This window comes from Camelina sativa, chromosome 6 (genome assembly GCF_000633955.1).
Source record: "Camelina sativa cultivar DH55 chromosome 6, Cs, whole genome shotgun sequence".
In the NCBI taxonomy this organism is placed as follows: domain Eukaryota; kingdom Viridiplantae; phylum Streptophyta; class Magnoliopsida; order Brassicales; family Brassicaceae; genus Camelina; species Camelina sativa.
The window spans coordinates 5329579-5352893 of NC_025690.1; the positions used below are offsets into that span (position 1 = coordinate 5329579).

Sequence of the window (23315 nt, forward strand, 5' to 3'; positions counted from 1 at the left end):
AGGAGCCATCGAGCTGCAAGAACAAGTCTGAACCCCAACACGATCGAGGAGGATCCGAGAGCATGAAGAACAACCCAAAGATCCACCCGAGGAGTAATACGACTTCACCCTCGTGTACCCCATCGAGTAGACCATCGGGCAGGTCTGGGAAGCTAGGTCAAAAGGGTTTCCATATATAAACCCCCTCCTCTCCTAGCAATGGTTTCCATACACGGCTTATACGCGGCTCATACAAGACTCCAAATTGTTACCAAGACCAAAGAGAAGACTTCACGAACAGGAGAAAACTCAACCAACCCAATATCCATAGCATAACCATTCACAGGAAGCTTCAAAATATGACACCCCGGTTTCAGGAACATGTGGAGAGGTTTAAAAGAATTGATTTGACCACCTATGTCACCAAAGTGCACTTATCTTTTCATTCAAGGGTCCTAAGAGAACTCCAGAGTTAAACGTGCTTGAGCTGGAGTAGTCTTAGGATGGGTGACCTTCCGGAAGGTGACATTCTGGAACTGTGCGAGTGAGGACAAAACACAGGGAAAAATCATGTGGTGATTTGTATGGATGATAACAAGTCTTTACATAGCAACCCGACCATCAGATATGGATGGATTCACAGGCCTAGTGAGAGGACGTGAGACCCATTAAAGAGATGGGCCATGGACTGGGATGGAGATGGGATCCACTAAAAGGTGGCGGTCGGGGCGTTACAAGTGGTATTAGAGCCAAATTCAGACAAGTGTAGAGTCGAGTGGGCTCACACCGTCGGGGGTTACGGTCATGGTGCACAACAAGGACGTTGTGATATGTTAGTAGGGTTGAATTGTGACACCACGGTTTCAGGGACATTCGAAGAGGTATAAAAGAATTGATTTGACCACATGTGTCAACAAAGTGCACTTATCTTTTCGGTCAAGGGTTCTGAGAGAACTCTAGAGTTAAGCGTGCTTGAGATGTAGTAGTCTTAGGATGGGTGACCATCCGGGAAGTGTTTGTCGCAACTGTGCAAGTGAGGATAAAAGACAGGAAAAGATCATGTGGTGATTTGTAGGGACGGTAACAAATATTAAAAACCTCCCGGTCATAGCAACCTGGCCGTCGGAAGGCCTGGGCGTTCAGATATCAGATCGGATTCGGTTCGGATTATTTGGATTTGGGATTTTTTGGATATTGACTCTAACATTCAGGTATTTATAAAATTCGGTTCCGTTTCAGTTCAAAGAATTCGGAATTCGGATCGGTTCGGATATGATTGTCGATAAACAAAATTAAACCAAAAGTTATTGGACAATGTTTTATTCGAATACTTTTTAATCTTATTGTACCCAGATGATCATACTAATGGAGTATTAAAACAAAAAAAAAAAAGATAGAAATTAAGTAAATGACAAGATTCTCATAGAACCTTATAAATACATAAAAGATATGAGGCATATTTATCGGAATATCATACTATTTCTTATATGTTCGGTTATATTTGGATATCTATTGGATATCGGTTCGGATCGGACAATAACCGATCCCCAAAATAATGAAAGCCAAGAACCGATCAGTTATTTCTTTAATATCGCTTTGGTTTTAATCCGCTTACTTCGGTTCGGATACGGTTCAGATTTTTGGATTCGGATTTTATGCCCAGGCTAGCATCGGATATTGATGCACTCACGGGTCTAGTGAGAGGACGTGAGGCCCATAAAAGAGATGGGCCCATGGACTGGAATTGGATATAGGGCCCATTAAGAAGTGGCGGTCGGGGCGTTACATCAAAATCTCTCAAAACCAAAAACACTTCAGCCATACGTGACTTATGCCCATCAAGAGCCACATGACAAAACAGAACCGAAGAATCAGTACGATACTCTTCACCAATCTCAAATCCTTCTTTAGTCATAGCTTCACATAACTGAACCTGAGGCTGGAGAGAAGGCATCGGCGAAAGAAACAGAGCATCGCTGTTGTTTGAAAAGCTTCCTAGTGAAGATAAAGAGAGTGCGATTGGTTCTTGTTTCGATGAGAATGATTTGATGATTGGTTCAAGCTTTGTTAAATCTATTATGAATGGAGTTGAGAATAAAGTTATGTGTGGACGAGACTCGTTGCTGATTAGGTTTGTGCTGATTTGACGAAGACCGAAGACGTTCTAAGCTTTCAAGACTTGGTTGTGCTGGATCGAAGTAGAGCTCAATTGCGTAGCCTTCTGACATTTTTTGGTTGATTTCGTTAGGGAAATTTCAAGATTTGAGCAATGGGAATGGGAAAAATTTTCAAACTAATTAACTTACTTGGGCAAAATACCCGGTATGGAAACCCTTGCTAGTAGTGTCTTAAAGTGATTAACCGCAAGGGAGCTCATCTCTAAGGGATCATCAATCACAGAGCCAGAGAGAGAAGTGAAGCTGCGGATTGCATTAAAGGCGTTTCTCATCTACATAATTATGTGGAAGTAGGAAGTTTTAAGGTCACCCTCTTTGAGCCAATTAATCATTGACCTTTGCATGAAGAAAGCATCTTCTATTGTTCTAAGAAAATTCCATTTTGTGTGAATGTCCTTCTCTTGTTCAAAAAGCGCAAAAGTAGGGGTCGTCAAAGCCTGAACCTGCACAGATTGAAGCAAAATATTAGTCTCTCATACTCTGTTTTGGATGTCAGAGTAATTCTCCCTCGCAAGTGTTTTTAACTCTCTTTTAAGTGTTTTTTGTTTTGCACTCAATGTGGACAAACAAGGCTCCAAGGGAGATGTACTTCCAATCTGATTCCAAGCAGTTTCAGTCATGGGACGAAAGTTATGGAGCTTGGTTAGGAAATTGAAAAACTTGAAAGTTTTGGTGCAAGAGATGGGAAGGGAAGCGAATAGGTTTATGAGGCTAGGAGAGTGGTCAGAAAAATCTGGAGATAGGAAAGAGACGACACTATCAGGATACAAGGTGAGCCAGTGATTGTTAACAAGAACTCTGTCTAGCTTTTTCGCTATCAGATTTGTGATGTTTTTGTTTGTCCAGGTGAACAGGGGACCTTGAAATCGCAGATCAAATAGCTCTAATTGCAAAAGACAGTCACGGAGCTATAACATGCGAAAAATGATTGATATTCGGGTTGGAATTCTCTGCTGGATGGATTATCGGATTGAAATCTCCACAGAGTGCCCATGGGATGGTACCAAGCATCAAGCTCTGATGTAGCCTCAAGAGTTCACACCAAAGGTCAGTTATCTCATCACTTTGGTTCGGAGCATAGATGACTGTGAAGTAGAAACAATGTCCACCTTGTAATGAGATTTCGCAGGTGAGCAGGTTCTTGGACTGATGAAGAACAATTACTATTGTCGGTGCCTTCCAGATAAGTACAATACGACCATCCTCATTAGAATTATGATTCGAAGTGTAACTCCAACCAGGACAAGCTTGATTCATAACACGGTTCAAGTTTGGTTCCTTAATATGGGTTTCTAATAGGGCACCAAAACTAGGCTTATTAATAGCTAGCCAGGACGCAAAAGGGCGATGCTTATCCGTGTCATTCAGACCTCAGATGTTCCAACAAATAGGTTGTATAGACATAGGAACTATAAGAGGTTAGGAACTTTGAAGATCCCCTCCTTGAGTAGGGGGAGAATCTCCAGATATAATACAAAGAGGAGGGGTCAGGTCAATCACCATATCAGTAGGTACATTATCTGAGGTGATTGGCAAAGGAATGGGTACAAGGGGTTTATTGGGGGGGGGGGGGCTAGAACAACATAAAGGTTATGTGTTTTTATTTCAGAGGGTGGCAAAAGAGAAGGGTCTACTTTAATATGTTTTTTTTGTTTGACTGTTTTGGTTTGGTTTGGAGGTCTATTTTCAGGCAAGGGAGGATCACAAGGAGAGGCAGGCGGATAAGGTGCTTTGTTGGTGGCGTTTGCAACTACAGGGGGGGAGAGATGAGGATCCTTTTTCTAGCACTGTCTGATCAGGAGATGAACCAACCGAGATAGACTTCTTCTTTACCCTTGTTTGTCTCGGTTTCATTTGTTTTTTCTGACTGCATCCAGGATGGAGCTAGTGGACAGAAGCGAATAACATGTCCAATCTCCTTACATTGAGAGCACGTAGGAGGGACCCAAGGATATTCAACCTCTATGGTTATGACATCACCATTTTCCCACACAACTTCGACTGACGATGGCAGAGGCTCATTCAGATTTCTCTCAACCTTTACATGCGCAACAAATAAGCTTACTAAGTTCTTTGTAAACTCATCCATTTCATTTGGCTCCCCCACAAGACCTGCCAGAAAACTTATGCCTTTATGATGCATTAGGTCAAATGGCATGCCTTTAAGGTGCCCATATGGGGATTGCTTCAAGGTCAGTATTCACTCCTCCTAATGCATTCCATTGGGCTACTAAGAACATACATTCACCAATATACCACATTTTCTTCTCTATAACCTTTGCTCGCAGATACTCATTTGGAAGTCTCACTAACATAGAGTTGTTCGAATGATTGAGATGGATTTCAAGCCACTGACCTCTACCCCATATATGGCTTAGAACACTTTGAATATGCTTGTAAGTTGGCAATCGACCTTTAAATCTCCCGATTATGAAGTCTTTGTGAATATCTGCTCCTTCTTGAAATACTGAATCTGATATATAAACTCTAGGCTTTCCATCAGGGGAGAACTCCACTGGAGCTAGACGCGTAAGGGATCTATCTGCTGCAGTTTTCAGTTTTTGCGCTAAAGTTTTTTCTTGATTATTCCTTGTGATAGTCTCCGGAGCTTTCTTATTTGAATTCTCCACAGGTCGCTAGGCTGTAGTAGCGTTTGGGATATTCGCAGTAGGGGCATGAATATGAGCAATAGGAGCAAGGGGAGTGGGAGAGGGTTGTTGATTTATGGGAGCAAGGGTAGAGGGAGAGAGATTATGGTTTATGGGGGAAGGTTGAAAAGGATGTTGATTGGTGGGAGAAGGAGTTGGGAGGATAGAGGTTGAGGCCTTGGATAATTGCGGAGCAGTTGCACAACCTTGACTCGCAGAAGCAGCTACTTGCATAAAAGAGTTACACAACGACAGGTCCTTGATGTATCGACGAGTTACCTTTGGCGGAGGTGTGCAAAGTAGTCCATCAGTTTGAGCAGCCACCTTGCCATCAAGTACTGTTTTACTTTCCGGTACTGTAGAAGTAGATTCAGATCTAGGGTTTTGACCCAAGGTTTTGTAATAGGAATTGAGAATTGCTTGTGCCTGGGGATTTACAACCACTACAGTAGACTTGTGTTGAACAGGAAACGCTAGAATCACTCGCTCAGGCTCCAAGTAAGCAGTTTCAGGGGATTTGAGAGCAGAGTCGGGAGAGATAGGAGAGAGAGGGGGGAAATCGGAAAGGGAGGGAAGAAGGTTGTGGTCTGGAAGGTCAGGGGAAAATGAGGAGGACGATTGGAGCTGCCTTCAACCAATGTTGAAGGAGGGATCAGATTGGAAGTACGGTCCGAAGGGAACCAGCCGTTCGCCATTAAAAAAAAGAAGAAAAAAGAAGAATAAAAGAATATATGTTTGTTGAATGTCTTTAAGTTGATCGAGATTAGTAACACTCAATTGAACAGTCAGCTTCTAATGATACTTCCTCTGCAAGTGGTGCCTCTACTGATTTATTTTTTGAATAAATGTTAAATTATATTCAAAAGAAAATAACGTTTTACATCTGCATTTTTAAGTTTAACCTTACAGAAATTTGAATTTTGCTAAAAAAGGTAATCCTTGTAGAGATTTAGAGGAAACATTCTGCAAAATGCATCTAGTAACGGGTGGCAAACCATGCCTGAAGACCCGTAGCATAGCGAGCATCACCCAAACGTTCAATAGCTAGAAGTTGGGCATGCACTTGTTTGTCTAGCCGACCAAGTAGAGCAGTCGGAGAGGCGGGAACCTCCCCATGTCGTCGAGCATTGCGCTCCTGCCAAACAGAGTATAAGGTGAGCTGAAAGGTGTATCTAATTAAGAAACCATGGACTCGATCGGAGTGATCCTCTACAAGGAAATCCAATAGACTGACCCAAGTTGTACTGAAGAGGGCCTTATAGAGAGGCCTTGCTATACCAGTCCATACTACAGTCGTATATGGATAGGAGAAAAACAAGTGTTCCCTGGTCTCGACTGGCGTAGAACAAAACACACAACTCATAAGACATGCCATTATTCCAATGCATCATCCTATCCCCTGTCGATAATCTATTATGCATAGAGAGCCAAGTACAGAAAGTGTATTTTGGAGTTGCATGAAGAAACCAGACCCCCTTATGCCAATCCACTTTGTTTGAAGTTGTTCGAATATGATTCCAAGTGTCCTTTGTACAAAATGTTGTTTTGAAAACATCCCCCTTGCCATGCCATAAAACCGTATCAGTCTGAGTAGACCTCATCTGATACCGCTGAAAAGTACCCTCCTCCTCCGACAGTACCATAACTCCTGAAGAGTCATATGTTCTCTAACACCCAAATCAATCATACCCCGTGAACCCACTTTATTCAACAGACAACCCAGCGGTGACCAATTGTCATACCAGAAGGAATTCTGAGCCCCGCACTGTACCTCTACCTTCACAAAGTTTTTCGCAAAGTCGCGATACTTCAGCAATTTTTTCCATATCCAAGTGTTCAAATGTGGCCCTGACCACAAAAAGGCGGACCATATACTATCCAGCTGTCTCATACTCTCCCGAGGTAATCGAAAGGCACTCATCCAGAAATTAGTCGTACTCCATAAAACCGAATTCACAAGATTGAGTCTACCTGCAAACGAAAGGTAACGTGAAGTCCATGTGCCTACTCTATTGCGTATTTGGTCAAATAATGGAGTGAGGTCCGCATTTGTGAGCCTCTTAGTGACTAAAGGAAGTCCAAGATACCGCACAGGGAGTTCCCCCAAGGCAAAGTTATAACGACTACTCATAATCTCACTACACTCTGATGATACACCTCCAAGATACAATGTAGTTTTTTCCATACTAATTGTTAGGCCTGATCGTTGGGCAAAAAGATTCAGAACTTTGACTATACCATCAACTGATCTAACCTTTCCATCTGTTAATATCATGAGATCATCGACAAAACAGAGATGCGTTAAATGCAAATTCTTACAGCTAGGGTGGTATCCCATATCATGAACCCCTGCTGCTTTATCTAGCATTTTTGAAAGCACATCTATACATATGACAAACAAGTACGGTGGGAGAGAGCAGCCTTGGCGTAGTCCCCTAGCACTACAAAAATAGCCTGCAAGCTCACCATTTACCTGGACAGAGAAGGAAGCAGTAGTTATGCATAACGAGATCCAGCCTATGAACTAAGGAGAAAAACTCAAAGCCTGTAGCACATTAAACAGAGAGGACCACTGCACAGAATCAAACGCTTTGGAGATATCAACTTCCGTTGCACACTGTGACGAGATGTTATCTTTGTGATAATCCTTCACTATTTTGGTTGCCAGCATAACATTCTCAATAAGCAGCCTATCTTTCATAAATGCAGATTGATTCCCATCTATAAATTTAGGTAGTATGCACTTCAATCAATTAACAATAATCTTGGAGATGAGTTTAGAGAGGACGTTACAGCAAGAGATACGTCGGTAATCCTGCATCTCCTTTGCCTCCTTCTTTTTTGGAATGAGAGCAAGTATGATTGAGTTGATTCCCTTAGGTAGAAAGCCTTTAGCAAAGAAGGACTGGACCGCGATAATTAAATCAGCTCCAACCACATAACAAGCCGCCTTATAAAATTCCACAATATACCCGTCTGGCCCTGGTGATTTGTCGCTGGGCATGGCAAACAAAACATTTTTGATCTCCTCCCCCGTGACCACCCGTGTGAGCCAACTGCAATCATCTGCAGAGCAACAAAATGGTAATAATTCTTCAAGACTATCCACTGACATTCCCTTATAGTCGGCTGGAATTGTTTGCAAAAATGTTTGGAAAAAAGTTTCAGCCTCCAGCTGGATCTCCTCTTTGGTTTTAACCAGTTTTCCATCCTGAGTGACGATCTCCCGAATCGTATTTACTGCCTCCCTTGTAGCCACGACTTGATGAAAAGCTTTATTATTGTGATCCCCTATCTGGAACCAATGCAATTTGGATTTCTGCTTCAAGAATTTTTCTTCAAGCGCTGAGACATGGTCCCACCGAGCATAAGCTTCTTTCTCCTGCTCCAATGCGTGAACAGAAGGTGAGGTCATAGTGATCTCTTGCTTCTGACACAAACCTCAAAAGCTTCTTTAGCCCTCTTGGACAGATTACTCATCTTCTCTCTAGCTAGACAGTGAATTTTGGTTTTCAAAAGCTTCAACTTCTTTGAGAACCGGAAGAGGGACGATGTAGACAAAAAGATATCCTCTGATTCATCCCAGAATTCTTCCACAATGGGTTTAAATTCCTCCATCTCCACAAGGGCATTCACAAACTTGAAAGGTCGACGTGAGTGACTCAGACCAGCTACCTGATTCAACTGAATTCGACAGCGGAGGTGATCCGATATGCCTCCTGCTTCAAACACACTGTAATATTGCAGAAATGAGGAGGACCATTTATCATTAACTAACACTCGATCCAATTTCTTGGATATCAAGTTACCATCTTGTTTGTTACTCCAAGTGAATAAAAGACCATGATAAGCCAAGTCCTGCAACTGACAATCATTTACCATGGTCCAAAAATCACGCATCCGTGCAGAGATAGCAGGTCGCGTGTCCACCTCTGAATGTTCATCAATCTCCAAATTCACATTAAAACCCCCTATACCAACCAAGGCTCATTCAAAATTACCGGAGAATCGTGATGAGCTCTCAAATCCTCCCACAACTCCTTTCTACCCTCGACACAGTTCGAAGCATAGACAAATGTTCAGAAAAATTCAGTATCCTGCTCCTCCAGTTTGACAGAGCACGTGATTAATTGACTAGTTTTAGAAAACGGAGTAAGCCTCACATTACCCCTCCAGACCACCCAAATGCGTCCCAAGTGATGATGCTCATAATTGGTTAATAAAGACCAACCTCTAAACACCTTATTCCCAAGACTCATTGCTTTTCTTTCCTTGACTCTAGTCTCCAAAACACACCCCAATTGAAACTGACCCTCATCCACCCACTTCTTTATGACGGAATGCTTTGTAGATTTCTTTAGACTACGCACATTCCAAAAGAAGAGCGACATTTAATTAGATTTGTGAGTATGCTTCTTCCGCTGATCTTTAGGAACAGTCCTATTCGATTGAGAAGAAGGCTTCTGAAAAACCTTGTGAGCTGTTTTCGACTCCCGCGGTAAAGAGGGACATAGAGAAACCTCCCCTGGCGGTTCCTTTGACTTGACCATCAATTCCGATTGGATAGGAACCCTCGCAGAATCCTCAACTATATTGGATGTCGCCCCTGAAACCTCCTCTATTTCCTCTGTTTCCACCACTCCCTATGCTTCCACTGCTTCCTCCAATACCGCAAACGCATTAGAGAGATTAGATGACTCCACTGTTTTATTCAAACACTTCAGTGCACTTTCATCGTTATGCATATAGGTGTCGCTTGTTCCATTGACTGCTGAAGGAGACTCTTCCTCAGCTGCTTCAGATGATTCATTCAGAGTAGTTTGTACACAAGTTGACACGCCTTCTATTCTAGAATCTTCTCTATATACATGAGAATTGTGGTTCGCCATCTGTAGTTGACGCTTGTGATACATTAGGCGCAATACTATCGTCTGCAACAATAGACATGGTTTGTGGATCCTCCTGTCCAGAATGTGCTGATATCTCAACCAGATCAGGATTCGCCAATGCGTCTTCACGACAAGATCGATGAGGCTGAGAGATTATTGCATCCTGTGTGAAGATCTCTTGGAGTATATGACATCAGAATTCCATTTTCTAAACTGAATTCAGAAGTTGAAATATGTTTGGACTGTTTAGTAACTCAAAATTAGGATCTACTATTGGAGTATGCCACTTTACCGTTTCTTAAAAAAAAATTAACTTAATTATTTCCAAATATTATAATTACAAGCATCCTTAAGCATCTTTTCTTAGTATCCACCGTTGAACATGCTCTAAGAATCTTCATTATTTTGGAAGAAAATATGAAACGAAAAATTGAAATCGATTTTGAGGTTTCCGATTGAATCGATTGGAAGAAAAATCTAAAACGAAAGCTTCGGTCGAATTTTTTTTCTTTTGTTAATTTCACCAGCCAATGTCAGACTGACACATATGAGATTGACCTTAAACTATTCTAAAAATGCTTAACTTAGAATCAATTTTAACATTAATAATGTATTTTGATTTATTTTTACTCTTTATTATAAACAAAGGAAAATTGTATTACTATATGCTTAAAAAATCATGTTGTTAAGCTTGTGATGTCTTTTTATATTATAGTGTGATATGAGTTGCATTTTTCTATACTATATATGATTAATTTGACTTCTATAGTTTTGAGTAGTATATGTTAATTGTATATTGGTATCATATATTTTTAACAATCTTAGTATCAAATTGCTTTAGAATTAACCATCTTAGAAATAAAAGAACAAAAAATTTCTATAACATTTTTTCACTTTCACATATAATAGTTTACTTTCTAAGAATTTTTATTATTATGACATTTGACATTATAATATCCTATTGTTTGTCTTCTAAGTAGATACGACAAACATGATTATTCATTTTATTCAATTGCATCTATAATGATGATGAAATAAAACCATTGCATGTTTACACTTATCCAAAAATTAGTGTAATTTTTAATCCATTATAGAGTTTCTAATAATTATAATAAATGAAAATAAATAATATTATTTTAATTGAAAAAGGGAAAATCGGTTCTCAAAGTTTAACATATAATTTAGTATCGTGAAACTTTCACAAACTATATTAGTATATATAATTTTATTATTGATAACACATATATGATATGAAATATAACTACTTAATAAAATTAAATATAATTAATAAGCAATTTAATATGTTTTAAAATATTAATACTTTTGTATTTATTATTTAAGGTCAAATGCAAAGAAAAATAACAAAATAAGTATCCAAATAAAATTAGATTACAAATATTTAAGTTACATTAAAAATAAAAATATTATATTGACGAGAAAATCACCAATGGACGCACAATATTAGAAAGATGTTCTCAAATTTCTCTACATTTAAAATTAATATTATATGATGAGAAACTTAATCAGTCCATCACCAATGCAATCAAAATTTTGTTCATGTGTTGTAATAGTCTAATACTATATATAAAAAGAAAAATCAAGTAACACCAAACAAATCAATCCAAAAAAAACAAAAATGATCAGTATATTTTTAAAATCACAGTAATAACCATTGCTGAGTAAACAATAAAAACTAATAATTTCTAAATTACTAAAATTGAACAACATTGTAAGCTAAATCCGTGCGTAGCAGCACATGATGACTTCTATATTATATATAAGTGATGTGATGAAGATATACGAATATGGTGATGAATTTATGGTGTTAGATGATGAGCTCGTGTGAAATCATCATGGTTATGAATGTATGGAGATGATATAATGAATTAATGATGAAACGATGCTAGATATATTCTAAGCTGTTGCAGACTTAATCCGTTGGTTGTAGTTTGTTTGATTATAAGAAACACGTTATTAAGAAGAAAAATAAATTGAAGGGTATATAGTAGATAAGAACAATTTGTGATAATAGGTAGACACAGTTGTGATTCTTGTGAATAGGCCTGGGCTTTTTAACCTAATCCAAAACCCGAACCCGAATCCGACCCGAAATAGGCAGTTCGGTTCGGATTCGGATAGTACTAAATACACGATCGCATTTAGTTTCTTTGAAATTCGATCCGATCGGGTTTGGGTATTACCCGAATTCGATCGGATATCCGAACTAACCCGAAATAAATACAAAAATGCATCTAAGTGGGTTTGAACCCAGTACCTTAGGCATTTACAAGTTTATCATAATCCATTTTGCCATCTTAGTTTTATGTCATAGTATGAAAACGTTAATTATTTATATATATATATATATAATTATGTATTCTAAAATTGATTTATTTTTTTCTTTCTTAATCAACAGAACCCATAATTGTTTTATTTTTTTTATTACCCAGATCAATTTTAGTAGAAACATGACAAACAAATCTACAAAAAAAAAAATAGTTTGTGGGATTTGAAGAGTGAGTGAGGTTGGAAGATAAATATGAATCATATCATATAATTTGCTATAAATATTAGATTTTGTAGGGAATTTGAAGGATTTAATTTTTGAAGTAGTGGCCATGGATGAACAAATCTAGAGTTTTTTTGTTGAAAAAGGGAGATGAAGAAGAAGGAGACAAGAAGAGGAAGATAGAAAGTTTTTTTTGTTTTTCAAGACAGATTTTTTTTTTTTATGACTTCGAATAACCCGAAATTACCCAAACCCGAAGACACCCGATCCGAATCTGACCCGATATTAGAAAATACCCGATCGAGTTTTATATCTTTACATCCGAAAACCCGAACATCCGAACTCAATCCGATCGGATACCCGAATGCCGAGGCCTACTTGTGAAGCATGTGATTTAGTGGACCCGCATTGTGTAGTACATCGTATTGAACTATGCCATCGTATCAAGTTTTTTTTGGATAATTGTCTTTTAAAAAACTTTTTCGGTTTTACGTAATGATACATATAGAGTAACCATTAACCAAAGTCTAAATTGTTTTGTTTATCTAACACCCACTCACTCATTAAATTTCTGATAAACAAAATACTGTATATTTTATTTAATTAATTTTCAGTATGGAAAATAATTTAGGATCTCTTGCGCATTAAAAAATATATATATTGTGGTAGCATATATACAAAATGTCGGACTTCTCAATGATTTGTATTTGAGTACAATATGATAGATGTTACTTGATGAAGAAACATGCATGTAATACCATTGTCCCATTTTTGTATCAAATCCTGTTATACTCATCTTGGGGAATAAGAAATCACTCAATTCATTGATCATTCATAACAACTCTAAAAAACTCATCAAAGGCCTAATAATTTAGTCAGATGGTTTCTTCTGATTGTGTCCTTGCTTTCCACAAATCACTGCAACACTTCTCTTTAGTTACTTTCAACTCGGAGATTTGAGTTGTAGACAACTGAAACATAAGACATTGTGGATCAAACCAAATCTATTGTCCTTTCAAAATCAAACAAACAAATAAACAAACAAATGTTAGATGCACCAGTTACTTGATTTTACCTTCACAAGATGGTCCAACCTCTTTTCCATCTCTCTATACTTAGCCTCCAATTTTTGTTCGATTTCTCTATACTTAGCCATTTGAGCATTAGAAGGCTGAAACATGACAAGGCATTACATAAACACCATAACTATTTGATGTCTTTTCAAAACTAATCATCATAACGCATTTCTTGCTTTTACCTCTTTAAAAGACTCCATCTGAACCTTAACTGTCTGAAACATGAGAAATTCAAGTAGACACATTAAAAAGAGAAAATCATATATACATTGAATCCTTTCAAAATCATAACAACGTTTATTGCCTTTTACCTCTTTCAAGGATTCCAAATGAGTCTTAAGCGTCTGAAATACATGAGAAATTCAATCAATCATTATCGCGTCTTTACAAAAGCTAAAGAGCATTATTGGGATTTGGGATAGATGTGCTTACCTGATGATCTGACTTAGAGAATAAAGCAGCATCTGAAGGAAAGACAAAAATAACACAACAACATGTAATCCCATACTCTACAATTAACGTTGGAGCACAACAAAACCTTGAAAACTGTTGAACACAATCTAAAAAAAATTAACTAAATCTGGCTGAATCTTCTTTTATTTTGAAATTAGAAGAATCCAAACGACTCTTAATACAATAATAACATCTAAGAGCTATGATTATCACAACAGTTATGCCAAAATCATATAACAAATTCGTTTCAATTCATTTATCTGAAACTGGACATTATAAGTTCTTGAAAATTATGTATAAAACCCACATATAAGAAAGGGAAAAGAATAAAAAAAACAAACAAAAAAATAGCGATTATAAACGGTATTTGTTTCCTTCTTCTCTGTCTTGATTTAGTGTGAGTCTAGCTGATCTGTTCTCCGATCAAATCCAACCCTACAACCAAGAAAGACAGACCCTGAAACAGCAAGAAGTAGAAGTGAAGACCGTGTGCCGATAGAAAACTCCTTGCAGCTGCGGTTAGCAGCAAGAACGCAAGCCCCAGCTCTTTCTTGAACACCATGTTCGTCTTCCTCTTGTTCTTCGGCCTCATTAGCCCTCCAAGGCCCTTCTTTGCGGTTCCTTGCCCTGCAAGATTGGTCTCTTGTTCCTTAAGTTTGCTCAGAAGCTCCAAACCGGACTCTGAGTTTCTCCTATGCAACTTCTCTTCCTTTTCAGCAAACGCTAGCAAGTCGGATTCCGATGATCTCCCAGTTTTCTTTGTCACAACCCACTCGTAAGCCGATCCGAACTGGAACAGCCCAGAGATCATGGCGTTGAACTTGGTTATAGACATTGTGTTTTCGAAAAGGAGGTAAGGGACTAAGAAAGGGAAAGATTTAGGCGACGGGAGAATGTTGAGAAGTGAAATGAAGATAGGAACGTAACAGATGATCCACAAGGGAAGCTCGGCTTCAGGGATGAACATGGTCAATGGAAGGATAATGCAGAAGAGTGTGAATGAGTAAAACGGTAGAATCAGCTTCCTTAGGAGAAAGAAAAGGAAGATCAAATTCGCCTTCTTCCAAACCGATATCTGCAAAAACAAACAATTGAGTATATGTATTTGATCTTTTGACTGCATAAACAACTAATCACTAGTTGTAGAAATCAATTTTTTACCTTTGATTTGATAATTGAAGGAAGGCATAACCGGAACAGCTGCATAGGACCAGAATGCCAACGATGTTGTTGCTTCTTGTAAGCTTCATAAGACTCAGGCAACTCGCAAGTAACTTCAACGTCATTGAGGTAAATGAACTTCCATCCGTTAAGATGCGCTCTAACCGCGATATCCATATCTTCCACGGTCGTTCTCTCGAGCCATCCGCCAGATTCTTCCAATGCCTTGATTCTCCAAACTCCTGCGGTTCCGTTGAAACCGAAGAAGTTGAGAAACACACCGTTCACTTGCTGTTCTACTTCAAAGTGGAAACATAAGTTTATGTTTTGTAGCCTTGTGAGGAGATTCTCGTCTTTGTTTACAAATGACCACCTTGCTTGGACTAGTCCTAGCTCTGGATTACCCTGCAAAACAAACAACATAACATTATTCAAAAACAGAATCTTGATTATTTCAAAAACGTTTCGCATAAAAGATAATAATTTAAAAAAATAAAATTTCAAAGAGCTATCGACTACTCAAAATCGGCGTCTCTATCACTTGGAAATCAACTCCAACAACCCACATGAAAAAATAAGATATGCTATTTAGGTAGGGTATGGAAAATAAACAAAAATAATTTAAATTTTTTGATTTTTCACAATAGAAATAACTCATTAAAAAAATTAAGATATGCAATTATAAAAACAGAGGAATAATTAAAACACAATCAAACCTAATTCAAGGTTAGCTATACAACTAGATTTACTCTGAAGACTTATGCTGTGCTGGAAAAAGAAATCAACTAGAGAAAGTTATGATTTTGTAATTTTATATTTGTCGGTTACGTTGATTTCATACATGATATATGTGACAACTTGGATTTTTTATAACATAAAACCAAAAAAAAAAAAAAAGATTTACCTAAACAATATAGAAATTTGTCGGTTACTTAGAACATGACCCACTTGATAAAAAAAGGAAAAAAAAAAAAAGACAACTGTCGGTAATGAGTATATTGAAAAAATATTTTCTAAATAAAAAAATAAAAAGTGTTTAAAAGAACAAATCTTTTTCACTGAATTTTCTCTAAAACATCATCGTAAATTACGAAACATGAAGAAAAAAGTTTCCTTTTTTAGATAATTTTGGGTTTTGTTTACCTTGAAATGAGGAACAGTCCTCTTGAGGAAATCAGGATTAGGTGTGAAATCTGCGTCAAAGATTGTCACAAACTCGTAATCTTTAACGTAGTCACAAGTCATGGCTGATTTCAAATTCCCAGCTTTGTAACCAGTTCTGATCAACCTATGCCTGTAAATTATGTTTACGCCTTTCTCGGCCCATACCGCTACTTCCTCCTTGATCAAAAGCTGTAAATTCGGGTCATCCGAATCGTCTAGAACTTGAATTAAGATCCTATCCTTTGGCCAGTCAAGTTGTGAAGCTGCTCCTATTGATTGTTCATACACCTAACAATAACAACACAAGAATAATCACTTAAACAAAACTCAAAACAGAGTGACAAAACAGAGCAAAAACAGAGTGACAAAACAGAGCAAAAACAGAGTATTTGTAGTTTACCTCTCGTTCGTTGCACATTGGAATCTGAATAAGAACCATTGGGAAATTGGATGGGTCTTCTAAATCGATAGCTTCGTCTTTGAGCTTAGGTTCGATCTTTTTGAATTTGATCCAGAAGCAACCGAGGCAGAGTACTAACCGATCAAGAGACTGGATCAAGAAGAGGACAGTGCAGAATCTTGATAGAGTGATGACAAGGGGAGCGATGTAATCTGATCGAAACGAGAGCCAAGCCATGTAAGACCACTCGACGAGCCCGTAAACCTCCCAAGACGGTCGGTTGATGAGATCAAGATTCCATTTCTTGTAGTGAGCGACGATTTCTATGGACAAGGCAACTATGGAGATAACAAGACAAGCTTTGATGAATCTGTACATCTGTTTCCCTCTGCTTTTGGGATCTTCTTCTTCGTTTACGTTCTTCGCGGAAAAGTCGATACGTTTCTTGACGGAAGCGACGAGCCACGAGAGACATGAGATGACTCTGTGAGCTTTGAGGAGGAGGAACCATGAGAATTGCTTAGGACTGATTGATTTACGCTTGTCAGGGAATGAGGATGGATCTGAGCCGTTGATCTCTAGTAAAGAGAAGTTGTCTGGCTTCTCCATTGTCACTGCTACTGAATTTGGAGCCATGAATGAAGAAGAAGAAGAAGAAGAAAAGAACAGAGAGAGAGAGAGAAGAATAAAAACAGAGTCGTCACTGTTTCATTAAATTTTCCATAAAAACTGGATCGTTTGTGTTTTGTTACACAGACAAAACAGTGATCTGATCAAATCAGATACGTTAGTTCAGCTGTGTAACTAAAACTCGTGATTGAGAGAGAGGGAGAGAGACGAGGATCATGTGCTGAAGTGAACAACTAGTAAATAAAGAGGAGAAGAAGAAGAAGAAGAAGAAGAGAGTCCTCGCTTCTTTGAATTTTCCTATATTTTGGCTTTCTTTAAATGGATTTTAAAAAAAAATTAGTTTCTTGTTTGAAAAGTCTAATTTTTATTAGTGGATCTATTTGCCAGCGTGTATAACCAAAAATATTTATTTCTTTCTTTACATAATTACATGATTTTACTTGGAAATATAATATTCGCTGATCAATACAATATTTATTTAAGATTGTTATATAACAAATGATTCGAGTAAATAACTAATTTGCAAACATACAATAAAATAAATGAATACGTCTTGTATGTATTTTGTTCCGGGATTAACTTTTACAAATGACTAATTTATAATGATTAAAATTATATTTTTGGATCAAATATAGTTAATTTAGAAGGATTTCGAATTAAATTGGCGAAAGTAGAAAAATTTGATAAAATTGTTTTTCCACCAACTACAAAATGTTAATTTATTTTATTTACTTTTTTTTTGGGCAACATATTATTAACCAGCCTCCAATATATATATATTTTTTTAAATAGTAACCGATTTTTTTGACCATAAATCCTAATCAGTCCTGATGGTTTTGGGCAAACGACGATTTGGTTTAAAGTTTAGTAAAGCAAAGCCGCGTCTAATGATTTGATTACGTCGGAGAGATTTTTTTGGTTACCTATATACAGTACCCATAAAAATCGAAATACTTTAACCCGCGATCCGGAGACTTTACCGGTTCAGATATAGTGCTAATAACCGGTAGTAGTAAAATCGGCAAAACCCAGAAAAAACCGTTATTAACCCATGATCCGATGAACCGGTTAATCCGGCCGGTTAGCGGTTCAAAAAAATCTACTTGATTTTTGAAAAAATATATAGAGATTCACAGTTTCAATTACTTTTACAACATTTTATTCGTTTAGAGCTTAGACGGTAACACATGACTCAAGACACAGCTCTCGTCTTCAATTTCTTTGTCATCTCTCGAACTTTGTGTAAGAACAATTGGTTATTTTTGAAGATGTTTTCTTAGTGTTCTTTATTTTTTCATTTGGATTTAAAATTTTTAACTATTTTATTATTATTATTAAACTTTATACTTTGTTAAACATGATATTCTTTTTATAATATTTTTTATAATATTTATTTTATATAAATACATTAAACATATTTTACTCAACTGATCCGTGGTTGAACCCGGTTGACCCAATGACCCGGTGACCCGAGAGCTAGTTCGGTTCACAATCCGGGTCGGATTTCAAAAGATTGAAAATAAGTTAAAGAAAATAATGATCTTAATATGTCCAGTCATAAAACTGTTTATATACATGCATGTGTGTGAATTAAAGAAAAAAAAAAGATGATTCCAAGAAAAGGCCAAGAATCAATTTGAATGATTGGTAAAGGAATTGGGAGGATGACAACTTGGTCCAGCGAAGACTAAACTAAACTTATTTAAAATGTAATTAGAGTTCAACTTTTTACTAAATTATAGTATCACTTTAATTCAAAGTATAATGGACTATGTTGTCGCTTCACTGTCTAAACAACTTTTTATTTCATCTTGTTTGCTAATTTCAAAGTGTTACAAGTATCATCCACTTACTGTAACGCATTGCATCTTGTTTTCTAATTCAAAGTGTTACATGTATTATCCACTTACTGTAACCCATTGACCGGGACAGTTTACATATATGTATATGAGAAGATATTCTTTTTTTTAACCTAATATAGTGAAAACATAATATATATATATATATATATATATATGATTATTAGGACAAAACCGTATTAACCTGTTGTGATTTTGGATCTAAGCGAATATACGGGTGTATGTCCAAAAAATTTTAGTTATTAAAAAAATTAAATAAATTACAACAGTAATATATTTGATGGTTTCAACAGTGTAACAACGTGTAAAAGGGGTAAGTCAACTATGAACCCGATCTATGTAACCAAAACATATGAACACAAGCTGTGTATTAAAATTCTAAAACAACCAAAATCATTTCAAAGTACAACACTAAGAAAAAAGACAGTAACCGTAACCGGCGGTGAGAGAAGAGAAGAAACACATGGGAAGTTTCTGTTTTACGAATGTAAATATTATTATATTTTCTTTACATATTCTATAATATCTTATATTACAAGATTATTTATATTATACTTTGTTTTTTGTTTTTTGGCGGCAGCTATTAATTAATTTGAATAAAACGGTGGATAAATGTTGAATTTAACTGGTTTGACTTAAGAAGAGAATATACTTAACATATGGATTACACTGTACAGGACAGCTATACAAATTATCAGGCCCAAGTGTTTTTTACCACTTGCGTTGTTATTCGCTTTTGACATAACTTTATGATACTTTTGTAATTAGGTGTATTGACCAATGATCAGGTTTAATTAGCAGTTGATCATCAAAAACGTGTTTGAGCTGATGAATGGGTAATAGACATCAAAAAGCGATACGGGGTTACCGATTAAAATCGTAATTTTGAATATCTAATACGAATATATTCAGGCACCATTTATAACATTACCAACAAGATTAAGAGTTACTCATTTTATAGCATTACTAAAGCTACTCAATTGTATATCTGATTTTAGTAAACAAATTTTATGAACAGTCTTTTTTTTTTTTCTTTTCTTGACAATGATTATGAGTTTTCTTGCCGATAGGGATTCATCCCACTTAGCATTTATTAGGTTTTAATTTCTTAATTGCGTGGCCAACAAACAAAATTTTGAATTGTATCTGTGTTATGTTATAGTATATAATTAGTTAGCAAAACCATATGCATATTTTTATATGTATGTCATTAATAGAGGCACATGCTTTTTCATCAGCACAGTCTCACTGAAGTAAGGTCTACCACATGAGACGGCCAAGTTTGTATCTTTTTTGCTCACAATCGTATATTCATTTTAAATAAATATATCGCTTATATAATAAATATATTTGTCAATAATTCAATAAACAATATACATGACTCTTCTAAGACTTTTCAGATGCAATCGGTGAGGTTTTGACATTTAGTATCTAACTCATTGAATTCATTATTCTTCATCGTAAAAACAATTTTGTTTATGCTTGATTGGTCAATTATCAATCAATATGAGTCATATGACATTAATATTTTAACTGCTTAGAAGTCAAATGATAGTCTTTTATCTTTTTTTTTTGCCATTTATATACCCAAGTACACACACATATATGGAAAGTCTTGAACATCTCTATGAACCCTATGGACATATTTATCTTTGAGTTAGTTATCTTCGAAACTTCATAATGTGATAAAGTTTTTCAAAAAGGTAGTGGGATCCAAATTCCAAAAACAAAAGACTTAAGAGCCAGTATGTCCCTTTTTTAGTCTTAATTGGGTCTTGAGAGTTGTATATATGAATCATGATACCACGCCAGATAAATAGGTGAACTATTATGTAATGACTCACGTTTTAGGTTGTATATTTAGACAAACATTTATATAAATTTTGATCGACGTTAATTAAAATAGTCTCTTATATATGAATATCAAACTCGGTTTTTATTATATTTATCTGTCACGATTCCGTAAATGGAGAATAAAAAGGTGGCAAAATAACAGAAGTGACTAGTAATTTTGGAGCTAAAAGAAACATATGGGTCATTGGGAATTCACGTAGCTGTATGTGAGTGTGTCCTAGCAACCAAGCAAATGCAATTTTTAGGAGATATTGAAGAGATAAGCCAAAGTGAACATGGGACATGTCTTCAACTCTTAAGCCAATGTTATTAGTTTTTGTGGATTTTTTTGGGCACTGACACATGTGAGATTGTACTATACACATGTGGTATGGCCTCTCTGGCCATGATTGTATAATTATAATGTGTACATACATTAAAAAAAATAGATTTCGAATCATCTAGTTGAGTTTTTTTTTCTTCTCCTTATATGATTCTGATAATTGGGCCTATAGATTTCATAATAAAATCCCCAGGTTTCTCATAATCTAGCTATTATACCATATATATCATAATAATTGGATCTGCATTTATGGTCAGATTTGCAATATAATCATCTACTTAATCAATGTTTGTATTGAGTAAATTTCTTGCTAAATCAAAGAGGGTTTATTAGTAAACGGTTATCAGTAACAAATGAAAAATAAAAATCTTGTTATCTTTGATCAAACTCAAGTCTTATAGTTAATTCTTGTATATAACCATTGATGAAAGATGATAGCAGGTTTCACAAAAACTATATCACAAAAAATACACAAACTGAGAAACGACAGACTATTTGCAATTGCAACCACGAAAATCACACCTTGAAATTGTTATTTTGTTTGCAATGACATTAATAAACCACGTAGTAATCAAAATACAGGACCTCCAAAGTTATTTGGTCCAAAATGGAAAAAAAAAATCTAAAAAATTCCAATTTTGAGCTACAGAAACAAATTAATGTGAAGAAGATGACAGTGATATATTTATGATTTTAATTTAATTTTATTGGTATAAAACTCCGAAAAGATATGTTGGATGAATTACTGGATTGATAGTGAACTTAAAACAATATATCTTTTTATAAATTATAATAGATTAGGAGTTTGACAAAAAAAGATTCGGAAAGATTTTGAATTCGCAGAAAAACGTATAAAATGTCAAGCCATCCAAATTTAGAGCCATGCTACTTGCAATACAAAGTTCTGATAAAGGAAAGATTTTCTTAAAACTAGTTTACAAACAGAACTTCGTAACCTAAAACTACTACTCATGCAATACTCTCTGAGAGACGATGGAAGCTTTTGACTCTCCACATTTGTAATTCGCAACATTTGTCAGGGAAAACAATTTGAGCTAGTGATACATTTTTTACGTTCAAGATTTTTTTTTTCTATTTATTGCGAACCGGATTTAAAATATTGTTTTGCCAAGTTATATGTGTTATGTCATACTCATATATATGATATGCATAGAGTTAATTATTGTATATATAATAAGCAAACAGTATTCTAGTTAGCAAACAGTGAAATACTTATTAATCCAGAAAAGGAAACATGATATGGATTTGACACAGTTAAGATTAATAAAATTTGGTCCATTTTATATAGAGCCTACATAATTAATAATAGCATACACTTATCTTTTGTATTTTTCAGATGAAATATAATTAGAAATTATTGAATTTTCTTATCGTCTCCTCACGTATATCAAGACTAACAAATTGAATATAGACTTCAAGGGTGCAAAACTATTTTTCTGACCAAAATAAACTAGTTTACTAACTTCAAATGAGTATTACCGTAGATTAGAAAAAAATGGTCAACAGAAACTGAGATTTGACGATGTAGTACTTACAATTTAGGTGTTTGGAAGTGGTCATTTATAGAACCTAATATATATAATATTATGTTTTAAAAAAAAATCCGGATAATAAGTATGAATTTGCAGAAAAAACTGTAAATATTTTTTATATCCCATCGATCCATCCAAATTCATAATTTAGAGGCGATGGAATTTTTTGACTATCCACGTTCATAATTCATAGCATTCACTTAGATGTCATAATCTGAGCTAGTGATCCAATTTTTGACGTTCAAGATTTCATTTTGCTTTTCTTGTATTTTGGATTTAAAATATAAATTCTCCATGTTATATGATATGCATTTAGTAGATTATATACATTATATATAATAAGCAAACAGATCTTAATCTAGTATATATATAAACATTGAATACTTAGTAAACGCAAAACAAAAACACGATACGGTGATGCCATCATAATTTTACCTATTTTTACTGTGTTTTTATAAGTTTTTTTTTAATAAGACTTCAAGTGTTATCAAATTTTTATGGTTTTAAAGTAGTTTATAGTTTTTTAAAGAAAAAAACACAAAATTTAAAAGAAAGCGAGTTTTAAAATAGTTTCATAATTCGTATCATCAAAATCTTGACATTTGTTGGAGAGTTTATGATACGTCCAAATTCGAGGATCA

General features: G+C 35.8%; 2 protein-coding genes and 1 pseudogene across 2 annotated transcripts; all 3 read right to left on the reverse strand.

The window, feature by feature from the left end:
- LOC104698714 lies at window positions 217-2207 on the reverse strand (annotated as a pseudogene).
- LOC104790463 lies at window positions 13078-14005 on the reverse strand. The gene is made up of 6 exons (XM_010516222.2): window positions 13999-14005; window positions 13711-13742; window positions 13590-13622; window positions 13461-13493; window positions 13278-13373; window positions 13078-13173 (listed from the first exon to the last, which is right to left on the reverse strand). The coding sequence occupies exons 1-6, from the start codon at window positions 14003-14005 to the stop codon at window positions 13078-13080; spliced, it is 297 nt and encodes a 98-aa protein (XP_010514524.2).
- Window positions 13926-17381, reverse strand: LOC104790464 (xyloglucan glycosyltransferase 4-like). The gene is made up of 4 exons (XM_010516223.2): window positions 16457-17381; window positions 16036-16344; window positions 14893-15297; window positions 13926-14806 (listed from the first exon to the last, which is right to left on the reverse strand). Exons 1-4 carry the CDS (start codon window positions 17090-17092, stop codon window positions 14135-14137), a joined length of 2022 nt encoding a protein of 673 aa, XP_010514525.1. The 5' UTR covers window positions 17093-17381; the 3' UTR covers window positions 13926-14134.